Raw genomic sequence first — 21717 nt, forward strand, 5'->3', positions numbered from 1 at the left:
TGAAGTGCTGGCTGTTGGTATTGCGGAAGGAACCCTGGCATCCCTGGCCTCTAATTCCGGTGGCTACGTAGGTTTTAACTTATGAAATCTGTTGGAAGCGGTGGTTTGCTCATCCTCAAGTACTTAGTCTCTCTTGACTGGTAGGGTGGCTCAGGGTTCTCAAACCTTCGGAGCGGGGCGGCAGGGGCGTGTGGGAATACTTCCGTGCACCCTCACCGCTCAGGGCCTTAACCAAACACTCGATTTTAGTACCCGGCCTGCCGACGGCGCCAGGACCTTTTTGATAATATTCGCGAGTATTGACAGGGAAAACTGACGTAGTAGAAGCCGTGCTGCCGATTCAGTACATATACTTTAAAGACGATTCAGAAAATTGTTTAATTAAAACCGTGTACTTTTTTGATTGCGATTTTTCTTACTACATGAATTAGGGCCGGACATCTAATCAACATACTGTATTGGGATTTCCGAGCCCAATGGCGACAAGGGAGCCAGGAGATGTCGTAGCACAGTCCACCCTTCCCACTTCAGCCAGTCACAGCAAGGAAGCGCCTGAAAAAACCGAACTATGCCCTCAAACTTACTCTCGTGGGGCATACAGCAGCAGTATCATCGGTTAAGTTTAGTCCTAATGGAGAATGGCTAGCAAGTTCTTCTGCTGATAAATTAATTATAATTTGGGGAGCATATGATGGAAAATATGAGAAAACACTATATGGACACAATCTAGAATATCAGATATTGCCTGGTCATCAGATTCCAGTCTTCTTGTTCTCTGCCTCCGATGATAAAACTTTGAAGATATGGGATGTAAGGTCTGGAAAATGTTTGAGAACATTGAAGGGACACAGGAACTATGTCTTTTGCTGTAATTTCAATCCACTATCCAACCTCATCATTTCAGGATCCTTCGATGAGAGTGTGAAAATATGGGAGGTGAAAACAGGAAGGTGCCTCAAGACTTTGTTCTGCTCACTCTGACCCAATTTCTGCTGTTCATTTAATTGTAATGGGTCTTTGATAGTATCAGGTAGTTATGACGGTCTCTGTAGAATCTGGGATGCTGCCTCAGGTCGTGTTTAAAAACACTTGCTGATGATGATAACCCTCCTGTCTCTTTTGTAAAATTTTCTCCAAATGGTAAATATATTCTCACTGCAACTTTGGACAATACTCTTAAACTGTGGGATTACAGTAGAGGCAGATGCCTGAAGACATACACTGGTCATAAGAATGAGAAATACTGCATATTTGCCAGTTTTTCAGTTACTGGTGGAAAGTGGATTGTGTCTGGTTCAGAGGATAACCTGGTTTACATTTGGAACCTTCAAACTAAAGAGATTGTACAGAAATTACAAGGTCATACAGATGTCGTGATCTCAGCAGCTTGTCATCCTACAGAAAACATCATTGCATCAGCAGCATTAGAAAATGACAAAACAATTAAACTGTGGATGAGTAACTGCTAAAGCCAGGTTAACAAAAAAACTTATTTGAAAGATGGTTTTTCTAACTGGTATAGTTTTGTATTTCTTTTAAAAAATTATCTTCAATTATAAGATTTAGAGATTTTCAATCTAAGTATACAAAATGAGACAGTTGTAAAAGCAAGTCTAGAGTCTGCCTGGGGCTTCTGTTAGGAATTGCCTGTTAGGAATCTCAGATCTATTTGTCCCTGTATAAGTTTCCATTCTGTTTCTCTTGTAACTATTGTAGAGGGTTGGTTTATTTGGAAAATATTTAAAAGTAAGGTCGATAAGACAGGATGACTGATTGAGGTGGGCAAGAGAGTTTGCAGTTTTCTGGTTTGGGAGGTCAAATGAACAAGAGCATAAGGCTGGGGTAGTAATGGGAGGATTGCAGATACATGTCACATGCCTCCTGCACTTTTAGTGATACCTTACATGATGGGATGTGAAACAGTACATAGAATTATGTCACTAAATTGAGGAAAGTATGTCCTGGTTAGGTTTATTCTAAGAGTCTATGAACTTTTAATTGAAGGACCTCTACCTCATTAGGTATGCTACATTGAATGGCAGGACCTCCACCTCATTATTAGGTTGTGCCATCTTGTGATGGCAATGTGTGCTACATTGAATGGCGAGACTGCTCTCCTTCAGGATGTTACCTAACTTCTATATACTTCGGACTCATTGTACGTAAGTCACTTCTTGTGCCATCACTGCCTGCCTCCCTCTAGGCTCAGTGGACAGCTGAATTAGATTTTCTTCTTTCTATACAGTTCCTGATATAAAACTCAAAAATAATATTTGCCAATGTGTCATAATGTTTTCATGGGCCATGTTTTTAGCAGATATGAGTTCTGTGGGATCAGGAAGTTTCGATCCCACAGAGCTCATTATTCACCTTTGTATTCTGTTTGATGAATGACAGTGTGATACCACAACACCCTTTATTCCTTGCCTGCTTTCAATAAATTTTAGTAATAAAATCTAAAATAAAAATATAACGTAGAAATAAAAAATACAACGTAGAAAATAGTTTCTACCATGGAGACATGATAAACATACAAAAAAAATCTAAAAAATTAATACAACAGTAATTTTAACTGAAAGCAACAAGGGCAAAACTATCTTATATTTTATAGCACCTCATAGTGCTCATTAAATTGTATTTGACAAATTCTGAGGAATATATATATATAGTGACTAGAATGGTAAATTACAAGTCGAGTATTAGTGTAAGAGGTTGGTATATGAGGATACTGGAAAAAGTAGTGTGTATTAGAGGCAGTTCTGAAATTGTGGCTAAGAAATTTATATTTAACCCTTAAAGAGATAGTCATAGTATGTTATCACGTAGAGAATAACAATGAGAAATGGTTGTGTGAATTCTTGGTGCATGGCAATAATTATCAGCCTTTAGTTAAGTGAGACATTTTTATTAAACCTACAAGAATCACACTTAAATGCTCTTCAACAGTTAAAAATAGTTTCTATGATGAAAAGTTAACTGTTTTTAAAAGAAATACTGTTAAAATCTACCCAAATTTAAAACATTTGGTTTAGGGGGTCCCAAAATAATCAAGAAAAATTAATCTTTTAAAATATATGAGAAACAATAATGCTTTTTGATAATAACTTTGCAAGTGGATACCTAAAAGGAAGCTAAGGTCAAATTACTCTAGAATAAAGTATATAAACAGACATCATTATCAACATTATGAAGCTATCATGTATTAGATTTTATTGAGTATTTTATTAAAGTTCCCAAACAGCAGCATATATCACTTTTTAATTTCTGTTATAACTGAGGAGAATTAGTATATTGGGATGAAATATAATGACTTATCCATTAATATAATGAGGCATGTGACAATAAATTAAGTAGTTATAATAGAAACCAGTACCCATATCTGAGACAACGTGGCATCCCAAAGTCAAAGTGATATGTATGCTAGGTGCACATGTTCATCTTTCAACACTAATGAGAAAATGCATGAGATTTTCATATTTGAGGAATTTAGTTTCTCAGGCAGCAGGAAAGGGACCAATTGGGAACCATCATCCATGGAGCTAGGAGGTGACTGTTCTGGCCTCCAGCAAATCCATGATGATAGAATTTCTAAGTCCCCACAAACTCCTGGCCAGATCACTCTCATCACCTTGCCAGGACATTTTCAAATAATGTTCTTCAAATGAACCCCATCTGCCAGATGCCCAAGATACAGTGAAGTCTGGCTGCTTCTCAGGGCTCTTTCAGGAGCCAGCCTCCCCAAAGCACCATGGCATTGTAGTGACCTGGGCAATATAGTCAACTATCTTCCTTACCCTTTAGAATTAAGTACCAGAAGAAGAAATAGAGAACTAAAAGCTATTTTGGCCTCTGGAGAGATGTCACTTTGGTAATGGGAACAAAAGTAAGATAGATTCCTGATTCTCTAAGAGTTAATATTATTGAAATAAGTTCTCTCATTTTTAAATTTTCTCCAAAAAGCTGGGAGGCTGCATTTTACTTGGATTAAAGCCATAAAACATAGACAAGTTTTTAAGAAAATTTATTTGTACATCTACAGCAGAAAACAGGGAAACAGTTTAAGTTTGTGCAAATCACAGTGATGAAGTGGAGCTTCACCACATCCTTTTAAATACAGGCTTGCTGCAACATTATTCCTGGATTTTCAAAATCCAGCCAGCACGGATGCTTCTCTGCTACTCTGTTTTAGCCTTCATAGCTGCTTCCTCTCTGAGACGAGCTTTCTTTTCTAAGTTCAAGCTTGTTAAAGACTCATTTCTTTTGGCAGCCTAAAATGAAGTAAATTCGAACAGGTGATTATGCCAGGCTGAAGAGGCATCATTACCTTCCACTAAGGACAGCAGGGTCCTCCACATGCCTTCTACATCATCTAATGCTCTGGACTACAGTAGCCTCCCCAAGCACAAGATTAGTGCACACCTCTCCCTTTCTGGCCTCTTTCTGTAAATTTGCAGCTTTTCCTTATTCCTTTTATTCCCTTATTTTTCCTTTTATTTCCTCCCTTTCCTCCCTCTTCTCTTTGATATTAAATACCTTCTCATTTCCATTTCATTTTTTCTTCTTTCACATTTCTCCTTCCCAACTCATTTGCATACTTTCATACTCTTCTAGCTCCTTACTGAAGCTAGCTTACATAAACAGATCAGTTTCAAAATCTGTATACCAAATAAGTGAAACTAAGCATCCATACAAGCTGGTATTATATCATCTGTAAACAATTAGGTATGGGGAGGGGGAAGAGAATGGGAATGAATAGGAAGTTGATGGGAATAGGACAAAACACAAAGTAGTTAATTTTGCTCTTTTAGTCACATTAAGTTGAAAAGTCCTCCATTCCAGTAGCATTTAACAACTTTTGGAAATGGAAATTCTATAAAAGATAAATGTACCATTTTATGTAACAGAACGTGAGAGGAACTCTCTATAGCATATATGCCTGGATGATGCTAAAAGAAATCCCAGGGGATAATTTGCTTAGGCAGTAAACTCAAGTTTATTAATAAATGCAAGTTTAAACAAATATACAAAAGCAATGCAGAATTCTGAAAATCCACATCTTGTTCAGAAGCTTCTGAAGGCTTCAACCTGAGAAGTCAAAGATGAAGACAGGGAAGACTAAAGTGGGACAGCATTGGTGTTTGTTTTCAAGAGAACTTGGCCTATGTCAGCACTCTTGCCCTTTTGTGCTCCTATGAGGGCAGCCTAAAATGGTTAATGTTTATGTAACTACAAGACTCTAAAGAGAGCCAAAAGTTCATTTCCTTTTACTCTGGAGTCACTGAGGATAAGGAAATAGTTAACAATGGGTGTGTAGAGGAATCTTTCTAATATCTATTATTAGTTATAAGACATCTCTTCCAATATGGAAGCTGTAACACAGATCAGACATTAAAAGATAGGTTTGACCAGCACTACTGAATATAAAAATGACTCCATCTTAATAACAAGGATAACATACCGGGAGGTGTGGTAACATGCAAATTTGGATCTGATTTTTTTACCTTGACATTTATTAGCTATGTGATTTTGGGAAAGTTATTGACCATCTCTCAGTTCAGGTTCCTCCTTTATAAAAAACAGTAATAAGAGAACTATATTTTAGGTTCTGAGGATTATTATGGTGATTAAATAAGCTTAACAGTTTACCCTTCTACATAGTAAGCACTCAATAAATGGGAAAAATTTTACTGTAACCTTGATTAGGTGGCTCTGTTATTTGGGAGCTGGGTAGCCTTGGGTAAGTTACGAAAGCTTTTAAACTAGTTTCCCTATCTATAAATGAGTACCTATCTTACAGTGCTGTTGTGAGGTTCAGACGAGACAATAATAGAAAAGTACCCAGAATGCAGTAAGTATTCAATTAGCAATAGCTATTAATTTATAATCTGTATCAGAACAAAGACTTCTAGATTTTCATTCCTATGTGCTGCTTAGAAGCAGTGGTCCTCAGACATATGGCCATGTTTGGCTGAACTTCAAATAAAGAATCATGATAAGATGTTCACTGTGATTAAGGCAGTTATAGTGAGGATAAATAAGTCCATATACTGATGGTGCTTTATAAATATGCAGTGTTATAAAATGCCCCTGTCCTATTTCTTGTTTCATATTATTTATAACAACTATGATAAACAACACTTTTTACACAAAATAATATTTCTTCACCATGCCAAAATTAGGGCTTACCATTTATCCTGACAATAACTCACGTTTGTCCCTACTATGTCTTATTTTGTTTCCTATCATTTCTAGCCTCTTCTTGGATAGTAAACAGTAGAGGCAATCCCTGCTTTCCTTCCTGGTCTTCTGTGGAGAGAACTGAGACACAGAGGGGAATACTCTCACCTTCTTGCCCCTCGATAATCATCAGGATGCATCCTGCCACTGTCAAGGCAATCATTATATAGCTAACCTTCACCCGGATCTTGTTCTTTGCAGCATCAAGCATCTCAAACCTAATAGTACAATGTGATCAAGAAAGAATGTTAGTAACTTTTCTCTTTCTGAAGCTGCAGCAAGATATCAAGTTCTGTGTACCACAACTTAGAAGTGTAGTGTCTATAAATATAAAAAGGAGACAGGAACTGGAGATCCACAGTATTTTGGGGAGGATGAGCAATTTTCACAACCATTTATGTGTTTAACAGCAAGATGGCAAAAATTTAAAGTACAAAAGAAGTAAGAAGACAATATGAAAGAGTGAGCCAGGAACAAAGCAAAAAAAAAAAAAAAAAAAAAACAGCAACAAAAACCCAGCAAGGCATATTAAACTACTTTTGCTATGATGGGCCCCAATTTTGGCTCTCAGGTTTCTAGCAGCCAACACTAAAAATGAAACTATTAGCTAATTATCCCTAGGGTTCTTAAGAAGAAAATATGTGATACAATGACTGAAGAATACCCTGATAGCAGATATTGCTATGAGCTTCCAACACAAAGTACAATTCAGAAATAAGACCAACATGAGAGAGAGTCAAACAATGTGCTCTATATAACCTGGCTTTTTTTGTCTTGAACCAGGAGTAGACTGGAGAATATCTAAGCCAGTAGAAAGATCCTTTAAGTGAAAGTCCCTTAATATTTACCTTTTAACTAAATATTTAAATATTTACCTTTTAACTCAGTTTTACTAAAACTGAGTAAGTTTGTGCTCTTTGGCAAGTGCCTGGAGTACAGCTCTTCTAAATCTGTCCTCTGAGTGAACACTCATGTTCCCCAATAGAAAGTTGGGGGTTGGATCATCATGTTGGGTAAAAGGTAAGGGGTATAACACGGTAGAGTCTAAAGAGAAAGCCACTCTACCTTGGTTATTTTGTAGATAGGCAGTGGTTGTATTACCTGGGTGCCTAGTAGAGTCTCAAGGTAGAGCATGTGGAGTCATAATGGGGCCCAGGATAAAGGACTTCTGGTCTCCTCCAAAGTGTACATAGGAAATGATAGTCTCTAGATGATGGAATTGGAGTCCTTTTTAGTTTTCTTCCCCCATGTCTTCAACACATTACTTTGAAAATCAGGTGGGGAAATGGTTTTTAAGAAATGTTTGGAAGGAGGCATAGGGTTTGGGATGTTGCAGGTGGATAAGAGGAGGACCCTTAAAACACACACATAATGTGATATGAGAGCTGGGAACTGTAAGGCAGCAATGTGGAAGGAGTTCTCCAGGTACCAAAACTGGGCCTACAGTGGTGGGAACCAAGAACAACTTCTAAAGATTGTGAATTACTCAAGAGCACCTGAGATCACACTACTACTCATTTTGGCAGTATTTTATGTGAACTGGTATGTCCAAATGAAGTGCTGTGATTCTCATGGACAGTGATATATTTTACAGGTCAAGGAACATTTAAAAAAGTAAAGTACATTTAAATAAGGCCATGATATTGCCATTCATCCCTCAGGAAGCAATAAGAAGGTTAAGCAGTACTTGTTCAGAACTACCAGCTCAAGGATAAATGGTTGCCTGAGTCCAGGAAAAAGTCTTTTGGGGTGACTCACAGGCAGTATTTTGGACCTGAGGTGAACCTGGAACCAACTATAGGACAGGCTAGGGAAGGTGTTCCATAGCAAAGCCTATACAGCATCAGTTAGAAAAATATGTAGCAGCTTATTTTCTGTTGGAATATTCAGAAAGAAATCAAGAGCACAGGCAAGAACTTGATATCACTGTTATTTCTAGGGTGCTCTTATTTTCCAGGAGAGTACACTATCACTTAAGCTAAGATGGATAAGGATTCTTCTGCTGAAACAACTCTAGTGAAAATAATGTGCTAATCTGATTGGCAGAAGCAGAAAGGTTCTATTGCTGGGTGCAGTGGGTATGAGCCTGTAGTCCCAGCTACTTGGGAGGCTGAGATGTGAAGATCACCTGAGCCCCAGGTGTTCAAGGTCAGTCTGGACAATACAGCGAGACCCTGTTTCAAATAAATAAGTAAAAAAATTTGAAAAAATTTTAAATTCTTTTGTAAAAGAAAATAAATACTATCTTTCCGGAAAAGTGGTCCTGAATGAACCCAATTCTTTTTCAATCCTGAAAACAAGAAGGCCCCAGAAGAGTTTACCACTGAAAGAACGTGCAGGAACTTTGTCTGATATCTGTCTCTCAGTAGGATGATGCCCAGAGAGGAGCTAGCATGTACTTCTCAGAACCCCTTCTGGTCAAGATTCCTACTAGTCAGGGTCTTTGGCATGAAGCTGGAACACTGCTGCCAAGTGGGGTTGATTCTGCCCCCCAGGGATATTTGCTAATATCTAGAGATATTTTTGTCACCACTAATGGAATGTTACTGGCACCTAGAGGATAAAGGCCAGGGATGTTGCTAAACATCATCTAGCATGCAAGTCAGGCCCTACAACAGAATATTCCAGCCCAAAATGTCAACACTGCTGAGCTTGAGAAACTCTTGGTTTGGAGGAACCTGTATTCCATTATCTACAAAGTGAAAAAGTCCAGGATTATAGCCAAAGCTATGTTTAGGAAAGTGGTGACAGGAGGCACTCTTTCTTCCTCTCAGAAAAAGAATGTATTATGCTGAAACTCTTTTATGCCTAAGGTTGATCTTGAGTGGATATTGTAGACTATAGTTACTGTCACTGATATCTGAGTGATATACCCAGATTAAATACAAACTTAAAAAAGTGAATACTATTGTTCAGTCACATTCCTGTGACTAGGAGATGAAGCTAAATATCAGCTAGCTTTGGAAAACCTGACGAACATAAGTTTTCCAGCACTATTTCTGTTCTGGGTATTTGCCAATGAGCAAAGTAAAAATGCTTCTGAATTTGATTGAAAGGTTTTAAACAGTCAGAACTCAGAGATTCTGCTCTTCCCTGAAAACAGATCAGTGAGAAATACAAGCTGATTACAATCCTGAATTCAGTACTCACGAGATGGTCTCTGGGATTTCATCTTCCTTTTTGAAGCGACCTGACCATATCAGGATCTTCCTTTCCCAATCTGTTGGTTTGTGTAATGGCACTCTGTGGCTGTATTTGTCTGTGAGAAAAAAAACAGACAAGAAATCTTACTTGAGATTATAACTCCCAGGTTTATCATGAGAAAAAATGCTATTTGTGCTTTTTTTTGTTATTCACTAGACAGAAACACTGAGAAACTTCAAGCTAATTAGAGCTTTGTTTGAATGAAATTTCTTAGAAAGCTTTGTTTTTCTTTTTTTGTGGTACTGGGGATCGAACCCAGAGTCCTCTACCACTAAACACATTCCCTACACTTTTTTTTGACCCAGGGGCTAAGTCACTTAGCCTGGCCTTGAATTTGCAATCCTCCTGCCTCAACCTCCTGAGTCTATGAGATCATAGGCGTGCATCACCAAATCCAGCTAGTATGCTTTATTTTTCAGATGAGATTCCAAAATTCCCTGAGGACTAAGGTAAAATAAAAGTAGTATTTCCCCATATAAATACTAACTACTGAAAAGTAAAAGAATACCATGAATAAAAAAATGAAGGTAAGGATGAACTAAGAAGGAAATAGTAAGAAACTTGTTTGAATACAGCAGTTTGAGTCTGTAAGGTAAGATCAGATTATAAAACACCTTGACCACCAAGCTAAGGAGATTAGACCTGGTTTGGGAACTATGTTTTGTTTGCAACGGGGTCTAACTATGTTGCCCAGGCTGGTACTGAACTGGGGTCCAGGAATATTTATAGATAAATATCAGTAAATATTTATAGATAAATATCAGTTGGAATTCTTCAGTTTTTATATTATATAGAAATGACAGTGACAAGGGTTTGAGTTAGGATGTGGAATGGATGTGGCTACAGTCAATACCCAAACTTTTAGTCCTGATTTTGCTGTATCTAAAACATAATTTGATTTGGTTCCTTAAAAGATAATTTCTAGACTACTAAACATCTATATTCCTACAAAAAACTCCAATCCAACCCTTGAAGCAAGAAAAGGAGAAATGGCAAATGTAGAAATCATTGTACATGTGAGTACAATATACATATAATATGCGAAGCTTAAACTACAAGTTTGGGCATGATGTAGGAACCCCTATGAGTCTAGGTTCTTTAAGTTCCTAGTTGTCCTACTCTTTGGGAGACACCTATTGCTTAACTAGAAAACAAATAAAAACTTACTAGATGGCACTTTGGGATTTTCCTGTGGTTTAGTGCAAAATCCATTTATTTGCTTCAAATTAGAGTTTGTGGTAAATCTTACAGATGAGGCAGCATCTTTTTCATATAACCTAAAAAAATTCCCTAGAAAAGAGAGAGAAATATTTTCAGAGGAGAAAATATGAAGTTTTTTCAAGATTACAAATGCTTATAAGTTGTATATTTAAAATATTAGCTCTTTTAGAAAATTAAACTATACATATGTAAGATACACAACTTATTTAAGGTGCTATGATTGGTGTTGTTTTAAACTATAAATGCTTTGCTGATTAGGAAATCAGGAGTCTGCAACATAAATGTTTTATGAGCTATAAATTTTTACATAAGACTTCTCACATGTATCCTGTTATAATTACTCTGGTGGCAACATATGTATTAGAGCATTCAGGTTGTTTAGGTAAAAGAATAGCAACCTCCAAGAAGTGGTAAAAGAAGTCATCTAGTATAGTCATAGATATAGTTTTACACATTAATATGTAGTTTTATATTAACATAAAATATGTAGTTTTTTAATAAAATTTTAAGTTCAAAGCTCATATAGAAAGTATTATCAACTCCTATGTGTTTATCACCCAGTTACAAGTATCAACACCTACCAATAAATATTTTTCACCTAAATGTAATCATTTTCTACCCCCTACTGGATTATATAAAGCAAATTCCAAACATCATATTACTTCTTCCATAAACACTTGAGTTGTTCTCCAAACAACTTTCTAAAATCACATCCAGAATACCACTACTATAACTAAAAAATATTTCCTTAGTAACAATACATTATGACTAAATGATACTAAGATTAAAATTTCTCAAATGGGCTCATGGGTGTTATCATTATTGTGGTTGAGGTGGGGATTGAGCCCAGGGTCTTGCTCATACTAAGCAAGTGCTCTACCACTGAGCTACATTCCCAGCACAGCTCATATTTTGTGTTTGCTTTTTAAAAATTTTTTTAGTCGCAGAAGGACACAATACCTTTATTTTATTTATTTATTTATTTATTTTTATGTGGTGATGAGGATCAAACCCAGTGCCTCACTCATGCTAGGCAAGCACCCAGCCCTCATTTTTTTTTTTTTTGGTTGTTTATAGTTGGTTTATTCCAACTAAATGCACACATTGAATATGACTGATGCTTCCTGAGTTTTTTAAATCTACAAGTTCGTTCTCCCTTTAAAACTTTTTTTGGGTGGGAGGTCATTTATTTGTTGGAAAAACTAGAGTCATCAATCCTACAGGGCTTCCCTCATTTTAGATTTTGCTGAATGTATCACCATGGTGTGGCTACCATTTTCTTACAATGCCTCTATTTCTTGAAAACAGATTTTTGAAGATTGATAAGATTCAAGTTTTTTTTTTAGCAAGGTACTATTACTTCCTGTGGCATCACATTAAGAAGTGTACACTGCCCAGCATGGTGGTGCACACCTGTAAACCCAGTGACTCAGGCTAAGGCAGGAGGATCACAATTCAAGGCCAGCCTCAGCAACTTAGCAAGACTTTGTCCCAAAAAATAGGAATAGAGCTCAGTGGTAGCGTGCCTCTGGGTTTAATCCCCAGTACCAAAAAACAAAACAAAACAAAAACAAACCCCAAAAAGCTGAACATCAATTTTGGTTTTTTTGTGATATTAAAATTTATGAGTAGAGACTCAGGAGGTTGAGACAGGAGGATCACAAATTCAAGGCCAGCCTCAGCAACTGAGGGAGGCCCTCAGCAACTTAGGGAGACTCTGTCAAAAAAAAAAAAAAAAATGATGGGTAGGTGCTACTAGTCTGATTTATCCCTTATAAATTTCTTTATCAACCTTTTATCTAATGTTTTTTGCCAGCAAACGTGATTGTTTCATTAGGGGGTTACAAAATGGTAGTATTCTTTTTCACATTAATATTTGATTATCCTAAGGTATAAGTCATCAAGAAGATGTTAGGATAAATGCTTGATTCTTTTCCTTTATCTGCCAGGTTTCAAATTAATGAATTGGGTTTCCTTGCAAACTTTTGTTTGAAATTAGTATAAAAACCCTGCATTTTACATATGTGATATACTCTAATCTGTTTCAGTTATTATTATTTTTTTAATGCTCAAATGTTCTCATCTTTAGTCACTGGGAACACTTCAAGACTGGTTCAAGTCCTTTTGAACATTGCTCAGTGGTCACTGATGGCTTCTGCATTCTCTGTCAAGATGTTTTGGGCTCATTTTGAACATTCCCTGCCCCTGACCTGGAATTACACATTTCTCTAAGAGGTTCTGGTTCCTTTAAAGAAGAAATGTAGAGAGTCTCATGGTTTGTCACCATTTCTAAGACTTTTCAGTGAACAAGTCAAGGAAATGTTCTCTTCTCAAAATAATTAATACTTTTAAGAAATTAGTTGTAGTTAATAATTTTCCCTTTCAGTATGAATCATTGAATCAATCAATACTAATCAAAATTAAAAGCAGAGACAGCCAGAAACAGTTTTGATGAGGGTGGGAGATGAACTGGGAAGTGGGTGGGAATTCTGATGAATTGGAAAGTGGCCTTGTGCTTCCGAGGCAGGCACTCTACCAACTGAGCTATATCTCCAGCCCTGTTCCTCCTATTTTTAAAAGAAATTGTGAAGGATTAATTCTTTTTTTAAATTGCTTTTATTGTTTGCTTTTACAGAAAGTTTTTAAGCTAATTCAATTTCTTTATTCAGTATAGAGCTTTTCAGATTTTATATTTTTTACTCAGTTTCAGCAATTTTTGTCTTTTTAGACATCTGTCCATTTCATCTATGTCATTTTTGGCATTTAATTGCATGCTGTGTATTTGGCCACAAGTTTCTTTAGCTTAGTGATCAGCTAATAATTAGAGACATCTATAAATAAGTTTGTCAGTCTTTGCTGAAGGACTCTTGAAGGTGTATTGAAGCAAGTTTTCTACCCATAGGCAGTTTTCGACCCATAAACAGTTTAGAACACTAACTTGGCCTTCAATTCCTGATTGCACAGAGTCTAAATGAGTCAGAGGTGAAGGCTTAGGGACTTCTCAGGTCTTTCCTAGGGCACGTACATAATCTTGCACATATTCCAACCCAGAAAGATGTCAGATCTTTTCAGATATCAAAATGGATATCTCATTCCCAGGATTTTCCTTTTAAATTTTTCAACTGCTTCGTCTTTGACCCAAATGTTATTGCCTTCCTATGTTACGCTAAACAAATGCTGCCATTTTCAATAAATACCTCTGGAAAAGCTGTTTGCAAACAGTAAATTCTAAGTCAGGTGAAAAAGACAAGTCCTTTAAGTGGGGGTTCTTAGGGAGCCACCAGGGAGATCAGACACTTAACAGTTTCTGGAGTTGGGGCTTTGAGGGCGCTCCAAACCCCTTTTACCTTCTTCAGTGTATGCTAGACTGTTGGTATTTGTGATGCTGAGAGGAGATGGAAATAAGGCAAGTTAAAACTTCACAAGACTTGTTCTTACCATGATTCAGTCATTTTTTTTTTAAAGATACATACTCCTCAGATTGTTAAAAGCCCCTGGTTATTTTTCAGTCTGAAACAGCTGATTTTTGGCAATTTCTGGTAGTGTTTTCAATGCTTTTTTGTAGGAACAGATTTTCAGAGGTCCTTACCCTGACATACTGGAAGTTAGAATCTCCGTGTAAAGACTAGTGGTTATGATTTCTTCCATAAGAGACCTTATCATTTTCATTTTCTAGGTCTGCAATCCCTGAGAGCTTTGCTGGTCAAATTAACCACACAACCATCAGTGCCATGTTGGGGAAGCAAGTGATACTATAAGGAAAGTAGATAAATTATAATTGTTCTTGGCTTACTTCCTTACTTTAAATGTAACAGTATTTATAGCACTAGGGCTGACAAGAGGGTTTAATGGAAAAACAAACATGGGAACATCTGTCAAGATGCTTGAAACACATCAGGCACTCTAAAGTTCATTTTTCAAAATTACTAGTTTTTGTATATGAAGTATACCCCAAAGACTTATGTGTTGAAGGTTTGGTCCTCTCAACGCCTCAATGTTCAAAGGTGTGGAATTTGGGAAGTGATTGGATCAAGTAGGCACAAATTTCACGAATGGATTAATCCATTGCTAAGTTCATAGCTGAACAGGCTATTAGGAGGTGGGGCCTAGCAGACCAAAGGGGAGAGACTTAGAAAGGTGTATCCTGTCCCCACCTAACCTGTACCTCCCCCTCCCCACCTTTCCACGTCCTGGTTGCCATGAGGCGAACAGCTCTGCTCTACCATACCTTTTCTGCCATGATGTTCTGCCTCACCAGAGGCCCATAACATGGAGTCAGCCAACCATGGACTGAAACCTCTAAAACTATGGGCCCAAATAGTTCTTCATAGCTCTCAGGATTAAGACGATCCTAAGACACGGAATGCTGTGATTCTCAAACTAGTACATATCAGTCACCTGCAGTTTCTCAATCAACAGTTCTTGTGGTAGAGATAGGAAATTTGCATTTCTTTCTTTCTTTTTTTTAGGCACTGGGGTTTGAACTCAGGGGTACTCTACCACTGAACTATACACTCAGCCCTTTTTACTTTTTGGGAAAGGGTCTCACTAAGTTGTAAAGGCTGGCTTCAAACTTGTAATCTTCCTGCTTCAGCCTCCCAAGTTGCTGTAATTACAGGTGTTCACCATGGTATCTGGCTGGGAATTTGCATTTTTAACAAGCTCCTAGGGGGTACTGCTACTGTTATTTTAGGATTATACTTTGAGAACCACTAAGTTTTCTCCACTAAACAATGGTAAAATATACACAACATAAAATTTACAATTTAAACTACCTTTCAATATACAATTCAGTGGTGTTAAATACATTTACTTTGTTTAACCACTTCTAACATCTATCTCTAATACTTTTTCATCTTCACCAGAGAATCACTGGTTTAAGGTGACCAATAAGGCACCATCTCACACCATGCTGTCCCAGCAGGCACTTAGAAAGGAGCAAGGTTAACTGGCAGCAAGGTAAAAGAACTCTGCTCTCAAAACACAAACCAGGGCTGGGGAGATAGCTCAGCTTGTAGAGTGCTTGCCTCGCAAGCACAAGGCCCTGAGTTCGATCCCCAGTACCGCAAAAAAAAAAAAAAACCACACAAAACAAAGAATCAACATTATTTACTTAGACAGCTACCCTTTTCTACTCTCTTAATTAGAACAGAGGCAGTTAGGAAACAACAGAACAGGCTGTTAAGAAGAGAAGACAAACTACCTGTAAGTTCAGTTTGGGTAATAACAGTAAAGCAAAAAAAAAAAAGTCATGCAAACACGCATGCTTACTATCAATTATATTAAAGATATGCATATTGGTGATATAAATTCAAACACTAATAATTGAGTGCCTACTATGTGCCAGGCACTGCTTTAGGCAAAACAGAAAAGGCATAAAAATCACTGGGCACGTGACTGTGATCTCAGCAATTCGGTAGGTGGAGGCAGGAACATCACAAATTCAAGGCCAGACTCTCAGCAACTAGGCAAGGTCCTAAGCAACTCAGCAAAAGACCCGGTCTCAAAATAAAATATAAAAAGGACTGGGGATGGAGCTCAGTGGTGAAAACTCCCCTGGGTTCAATCCCAAAATAAATAAATAAATAAAAATAAGAGATAAAATCCTGTGCCAGGAGGACTTAAGATTCTACTAGGGAAAAGAATTGCATTATGTCAGGTACTAAGTGCCAGGGGTGGGGGTGGGAGGTGGATATGAAGTGTTTATATGTCTAGAAAAGTGATGTATTTGCGTGAAATTTTAATTTGGGTAGCCAGGGAAGTTCTCTTTCAGAGTGTCCCTTTGAAGAAAATGAGGGAGCTAGTTATGTAGTTATTTGAATATTTTAAACAGAAAGAACAGTAAGTGCAAAGGCCCTAAAGTGATTTTAGGGACCACAAAGAGGAGACCAGGGAGACTGGAAGGGAGCAAATAATGGGAAGAGAATTAGAATTTGATTTGAGGTCAGAGATACCTGGGGCAGAAGTGGCAGGCAGAAACTTGAAGATATGAAAGGTTTACCTTGATCAGAAAATATCTCCCAACTTTTGCTTACTTCATGCCAATTACTTTTACCTCCCTAAAGTACAGGTGCTGATTAAAATATATGCAAATATGATCTAATTATAATTAGAAATAAGACCAATTTAAGAATGTTAAAAATTTATCATTAAAAACAAGCATGAAGTACTTGTGATCCTTGGTTTTGTTTTTGTGGGTACCAGGGATTGAACTCAGGGGCACTTAACCACTGAGCCACATCCCCAGCCCTACTTCGTATTTTATTTAGACAGGGTCTCACTGAGTTGCTTAGTGCCTTGCTTTTGCTGCGGCTGGATCTGAACTCATGATCCTCCTGCCTCAGCCTCCCAAGTAACTGGGATTTACAGGCATGTGCCACTGCGCCCAGCAGTAATTTTGGTTTTTATTTTACAATTACAACAAAATGGAAGTATAAACAAGCTTTAGTATGATTAAGACCTTCTTTTTCTATCTCAAAGAGATAGAACATATTGCCCCGGACATCCAAGACAGAAATTTTCCATTCTCTGGTAGATCACAATTAAAAACATCTAAACCCAAAGAAAAATAGCCCTTTAACCCTCTGGCTGTTCTTGTAGCCTGTCCCTGACTGACCAGTTCTGTGTCCCCAGAGTCCTAGCAGGAAGTTAGGATAAAGATTCATAGTTGCCTCTAAGTCTATGATCAGCAAATGGCTGGTTAATCTTAAGGGCGGAGGTTCTCAAACCTTAGTGTATGCAAGAATCATCTGGAGGACTTGTAATAAAGACTACTGGACAGCTCTGCCAGTTTCTGATTGAATAGGTATGGTCTGAAGATGTATAGTTCTTACACTGTCCCAAGTGATGCTCATTTTGCCCATGTGGGGATATAAAATTAGAAAACCAGTGCCTTACAAGTATTATTGCTAGCTCCTGGCTGTAGACAGCCAACTGGGATGAGACTGATTCAAGTACTACCTTCTCTTCTGGTAGTTCCCTCCTTTCTACAAAAATCCCTTCCAAGCTCAGAATGGGAAGTGGACAGGGGAGAGAATGCCTTTTCCCCCCTGAGACTATTTTAAGATACTCCTGGAGAACAGTAATGCAAAAGGGACATGACAAATCTTTTAAGAATCAGTGATGATAAATGAAAGTTCAGTGAATGCTGGAGGAGAAAGGGACCTTTAGAAGATGATCAAACTTAGTTTTGTTTAACCTACTATCAAGATTAGCTGCAAGTAACACGTTGCTAGCTATGAAGTTTGGCAGTATTTAAAAAAAAAAAAACGACTGTCAAAACTCAAAAAACTTACAAGATCCTTAACATACACAAAATTTAAAACATCAACCAAGATGCTGGAGAATACATGTTTCCTAGCACAAATAACTGGAAGGGCCTGGAATCAGTAACACTTCAGTAGCAATGCTACTGCTCACTCTGCAGAACTGAGTTTCTAAACACCACTCTCTAGTAAAATAAATCAGGGATACTTGGAGAGAAATGGCTGATCGACACCAGGGCAGAGAAAATACAAAAGAGCCTACAGCATCTTTTAGTACCAGAAAGAAAAAAGTATTCAAAAAACAAAAGGATGGGAGCGTGTGAAGGGACACAGGCACTGATCTAAAAGAACTTAAACTAGAATAATTTGAGAAAATAATGCTGTAAGAGACTATAACCAACATAAAGAAGTATGAGCCCATAGTAATAAAAATAACAAGATGAATAAATGGGGACAAGGGATAAATTTTCTTACCAAAAAAAATTCAAATATATGTAGATCCTTCTTCCTGGATTCAACTTAATGACTTCCGTTCAGACTAATGGAGAGGGAAAAAAACAGAACTTTTCCTAGGTGAAACCAACTGGCCAAGGTTAAAATCACCAGTTAAAGTCATGTGGCTTTTATGCACACCTATATGAAGCGATGAGGAAGCACTTTACCTTTGTGATAATTATATTCTTCTCTAAAACCCATAACCCTAGTCAGAGCATAAGAAAACATTAAACAAACCCAAATTGTGTGACATTTTATAAAATACCTGACCAGTATTCTTCAAAACTGTCAAGGTCATGAAAATCAAAGAATGAGAAGCTGTTAGCAACAAAAAAGACTAGAGAGACATGGGAACTAACTGCAATGAAGTTTCTTGGATTGGATTCTGGAACAGAAAATGGACATCACTGATATAATTGATGAGATATGAATAAAGTTAGTACTTTAGTTAATAGTAATGTACTAATGTTCACTTTCTTAATTTAGGCAAATGTACCATGGTTACATACACTATTAACATTACAAAAATTTATTGAGGGGTTTACAGAACTCTGTACTATCTTTGCAACCTTTGGAAATTAAAATCATTCCAAAATAAAAGTATTTTTAAAAACATGGTACTTGGGGGGCTGGGGTTGTGGCTCAGTGGTAGAGTGCTTGCCGGGCCTGTGTGAGGCCCTATGTTCAAATCTCAGTACTGAGTATTAAAAAAAAAAAAAAAAAGGCCCACTAACAACTAAAAAAAATTTTAAAATATGCACCTATTAAAAAATAGGCACATGGTTACTAACTATATCTCTTTTAAACATGAATTTAAAAAAATATTTTCTATTTAAAAAATTAGAGAATTTGATATTATCTCTACAAAAATATTATTCTCACTTGCATTCCAATATACTCCTGGAATGAGAGAGGTAAGGAAAGGGCTGGGGCACAGTAGGAAAAGTGAACAATTCCAGGTCGACCAAGAACGTACAGGTGAGGGTCATCTGACTAGTGTACCTTGGTGGAAATGAGGTGAGACAATGATGGCATACATTTTGTCACACTCCCCCTTTGCTATCCTCAAGTGTAGCTGGCATCACCTGGCAGCTTGTTAGAAATGCAGACCCTCACTTCCCACCCTGACCTATACCATCTAAATCTTCATTTTTTTATGAACTAGCCAGGTGACTCATATGAATATTAAATTTTGAGATGGAAATAGACAACCATATTCACTCAGCAGTTGTTGAGTACTTACTGTGTGCCAGACAAACGGAGACCAATGCCATATATTCTAGAATGGTGCTACTCAGCCTCAGCTAGGAGCTTCACTGAAATGCAGATTCTGCAACTCACTCCAAACCCTCAGATTTTCTGAGGCTGGGGAGTAGAAATCTGTTTTTATAAGCCCCCCAGATCCTAAAGTTTGAGAAGCACTGCTCTGGAAAAGTAAACTTCAAACTTTGCATATTGGAATCTCCACAGTATCTTAAAAAAAAAAAAAAAAAAAAAAAGCTCAGTGCATAAGCACAACATAGAGCAATTAAATTCCAATTTCTGGGAGCAGAACTTGGGCATATTTTTCAAGATTCCCCAATAATTCTATATGCTGCCATGTTTGAGAAAAGCTTCTATATAACAACCAATTGTCATCCCCACTGAACACAGGCTATGTAAATGACCAGAGTACATGTGTAAGGCTGGATACCTTGTCTCTGGATGAATTCAAAATCCCTCTTTTTAATAGCTAATTCATGGAAAAGCAGTTCTACCTCAGTTCTAACTTCTACACATCAATATGTAATTCATTATTTTAGAAGTTTGGAATTCCTGTGGAATGTATTAAAATATGCCCAACTTTCAGATTTTACAGAGCACACATTCTCTAACACACTACCCAATACTTGGTGACATGCAGTGTGAACTGTCCTACAGTTGTCTTACCTACCATCTCCCTTGGAAAAAAGAGATTCTATTTTGTGTCCCTCATCTATAGCACCTGCCTGCCCTCATGGGTGAACACTGTTTGATTGTCCCACAATGAGTGACCATAGTCCACAGAGCAGATCCTGCCACACAGATGTGAGACTGTTCAGTTACTTCGTCCCCGTTCCCTAATGTTCCATGCTACCATGACCTTGGCTGGAAGAGGTTATTTCTGGAGCAACAACATTCCTTTCCCATGTTCCATGGAAAGATGTTTTAATCTATGTAAAAACTTAGGAGGTTCTCCTATTAGCTCACAAATGGCTATTTAATCTTTATAAACTGAAATACGATATTACCAGTATGTTTGCTGTCACAGGAAAGGGCAAGTGTGAGGAAGGAACTTTGAAGATTTGTTTTGTGAATCAGAGTCAATTTTAAGTCTCAGAAGAAAAAAGCGAGATGTATTCTTACTGTGGGGATATCTAAGTCCCCATGCATACACTAATCAATATTGTAACTTCGTAATTATAAAATTATGTTAAATGTTACAACTGCTCAGTAGACCTAGCAGGATAATGATTAATTTATGTCAATTATGTAGTTTATGAAGGTGAAGCATTCATTCCCACCCAGAACTCACACAGAATAGAGAAACACCGATTTTGTTCCCACATTAGAAGCAAAGATAGGCTGCCCTAAAGGTTGACCACAAAAACAAAAACAAACAAAAAAACCCCAAACACCACTTCCCCATTTCTCAGTCCACACTGCACTGCCTATTTGGCAAACCTTTTTGGTGTGCGTGTGTGCAACAGACAAAAAGGACTCACTGTGGGAGAGCGTGGATGGTCACAACACCTACAGTTAGAGTGAATGGGGTCAGTGTCATCACATAGATTTGGAGTCCCAGAATGTCAGCATGAACCTTATTAACATGGTAGTTAGGCCTGTGAATGTTCACAGCCTGGATGACAGATCCAGAAGTCAATAACACAGCGGAACAGAGTCATCAGTGTTTGAAGCCATAAAAAAGTCCATCCCTTGTCAGATTTACAGACATGAGATTTCAAGCCATTCAGGTCTGATCATGAAAAAGCTCAGAACAAGTTAATGTTTGAGGGCTTGTTCATTTTTTTTTTAAATTTTTTTAGTTGTAGATGGACACAATACTTGTATTTATTTTTATGTGGTGCTAAGGATCGAACCAAGTGCCTCACAAGTGCCAGGCAAGTGCTCTACCACTAAGCTACAACCCCAGCCCCTTTGTTGTTGTTGCTTTTGTTGTTTTTTTTTAACCATGGATTAAACCCAGGGGTGCTTAACTCTGAGCCACATCCCCAGCCCTATCCCCCCTTTTTTTCTGGTCATACATAGATGGAGC

At 37.6% G+C, this 21717-nt stretch overlaps 2 protein-coding genes across 4 annotated transcripts in view; one reads left to right on the plus strand and one right to left on the minus strand.

Annotated features, from left to right (window-relative positions):
* Positions 1–11390, plus strand: Wdr5b (WD repeat domain 5B). Its single transcript, XM_053743440.1, is given in 6 exon segments — positions 1–557; positions 559–730; positions 733–773; positions 775–1072; positions 1075–1475; positions 2022–11390. Coding segments are annotated over 5 exon segments (987 nt in total). The 5' UTR covers positions 1–476; the 3' UTR covers positions 1470–1475; positions 2022–11390.
* The window catches only part of Fam162a (family with sequence similarity 162 member A), a 24246-nt gene continuing 6533 nt past the window's right edge, over positions 4005–21717 (minus strand). Inside the window, exons 3-6 of one of the 3 annotated variants that reach the window (XM_047563472.1) lie at positions 10609–10731; positions 9388–9496; positions 6346–6455; positions 4005–4268 (exon numbers count right to left, since the gene is read on the minus strand). In XM_047563472.1, coding sequence (XP_047419428.1) covers positions 4252–4268; positions 6346–6455; positions 9388–9496; positions 10609–10731 — 359 coding nt within the window. In that variant the 3' untranslated portion in view covers positions 4005–4251. The other 2 variants (XM_047563475.1, XM_047563474.1) reach the window with 2 other exon arrangements.

The sequence above is a fragment of the Sciurus carolinensis genome, chromosome 9 (genome assembly GCF_902686445.1).
Source record: "Sciurus carolinensis chromosome 9, mSciCar1.2, whole genome shotgun sequence".
Classification (NCBI taxonomy): domain Eukaryota; kingdom Metazoa; phylum Chordata; class Mammalia; order Rodentia; family Sciuridae; genus Sciurus; species Sciurus carolinensis.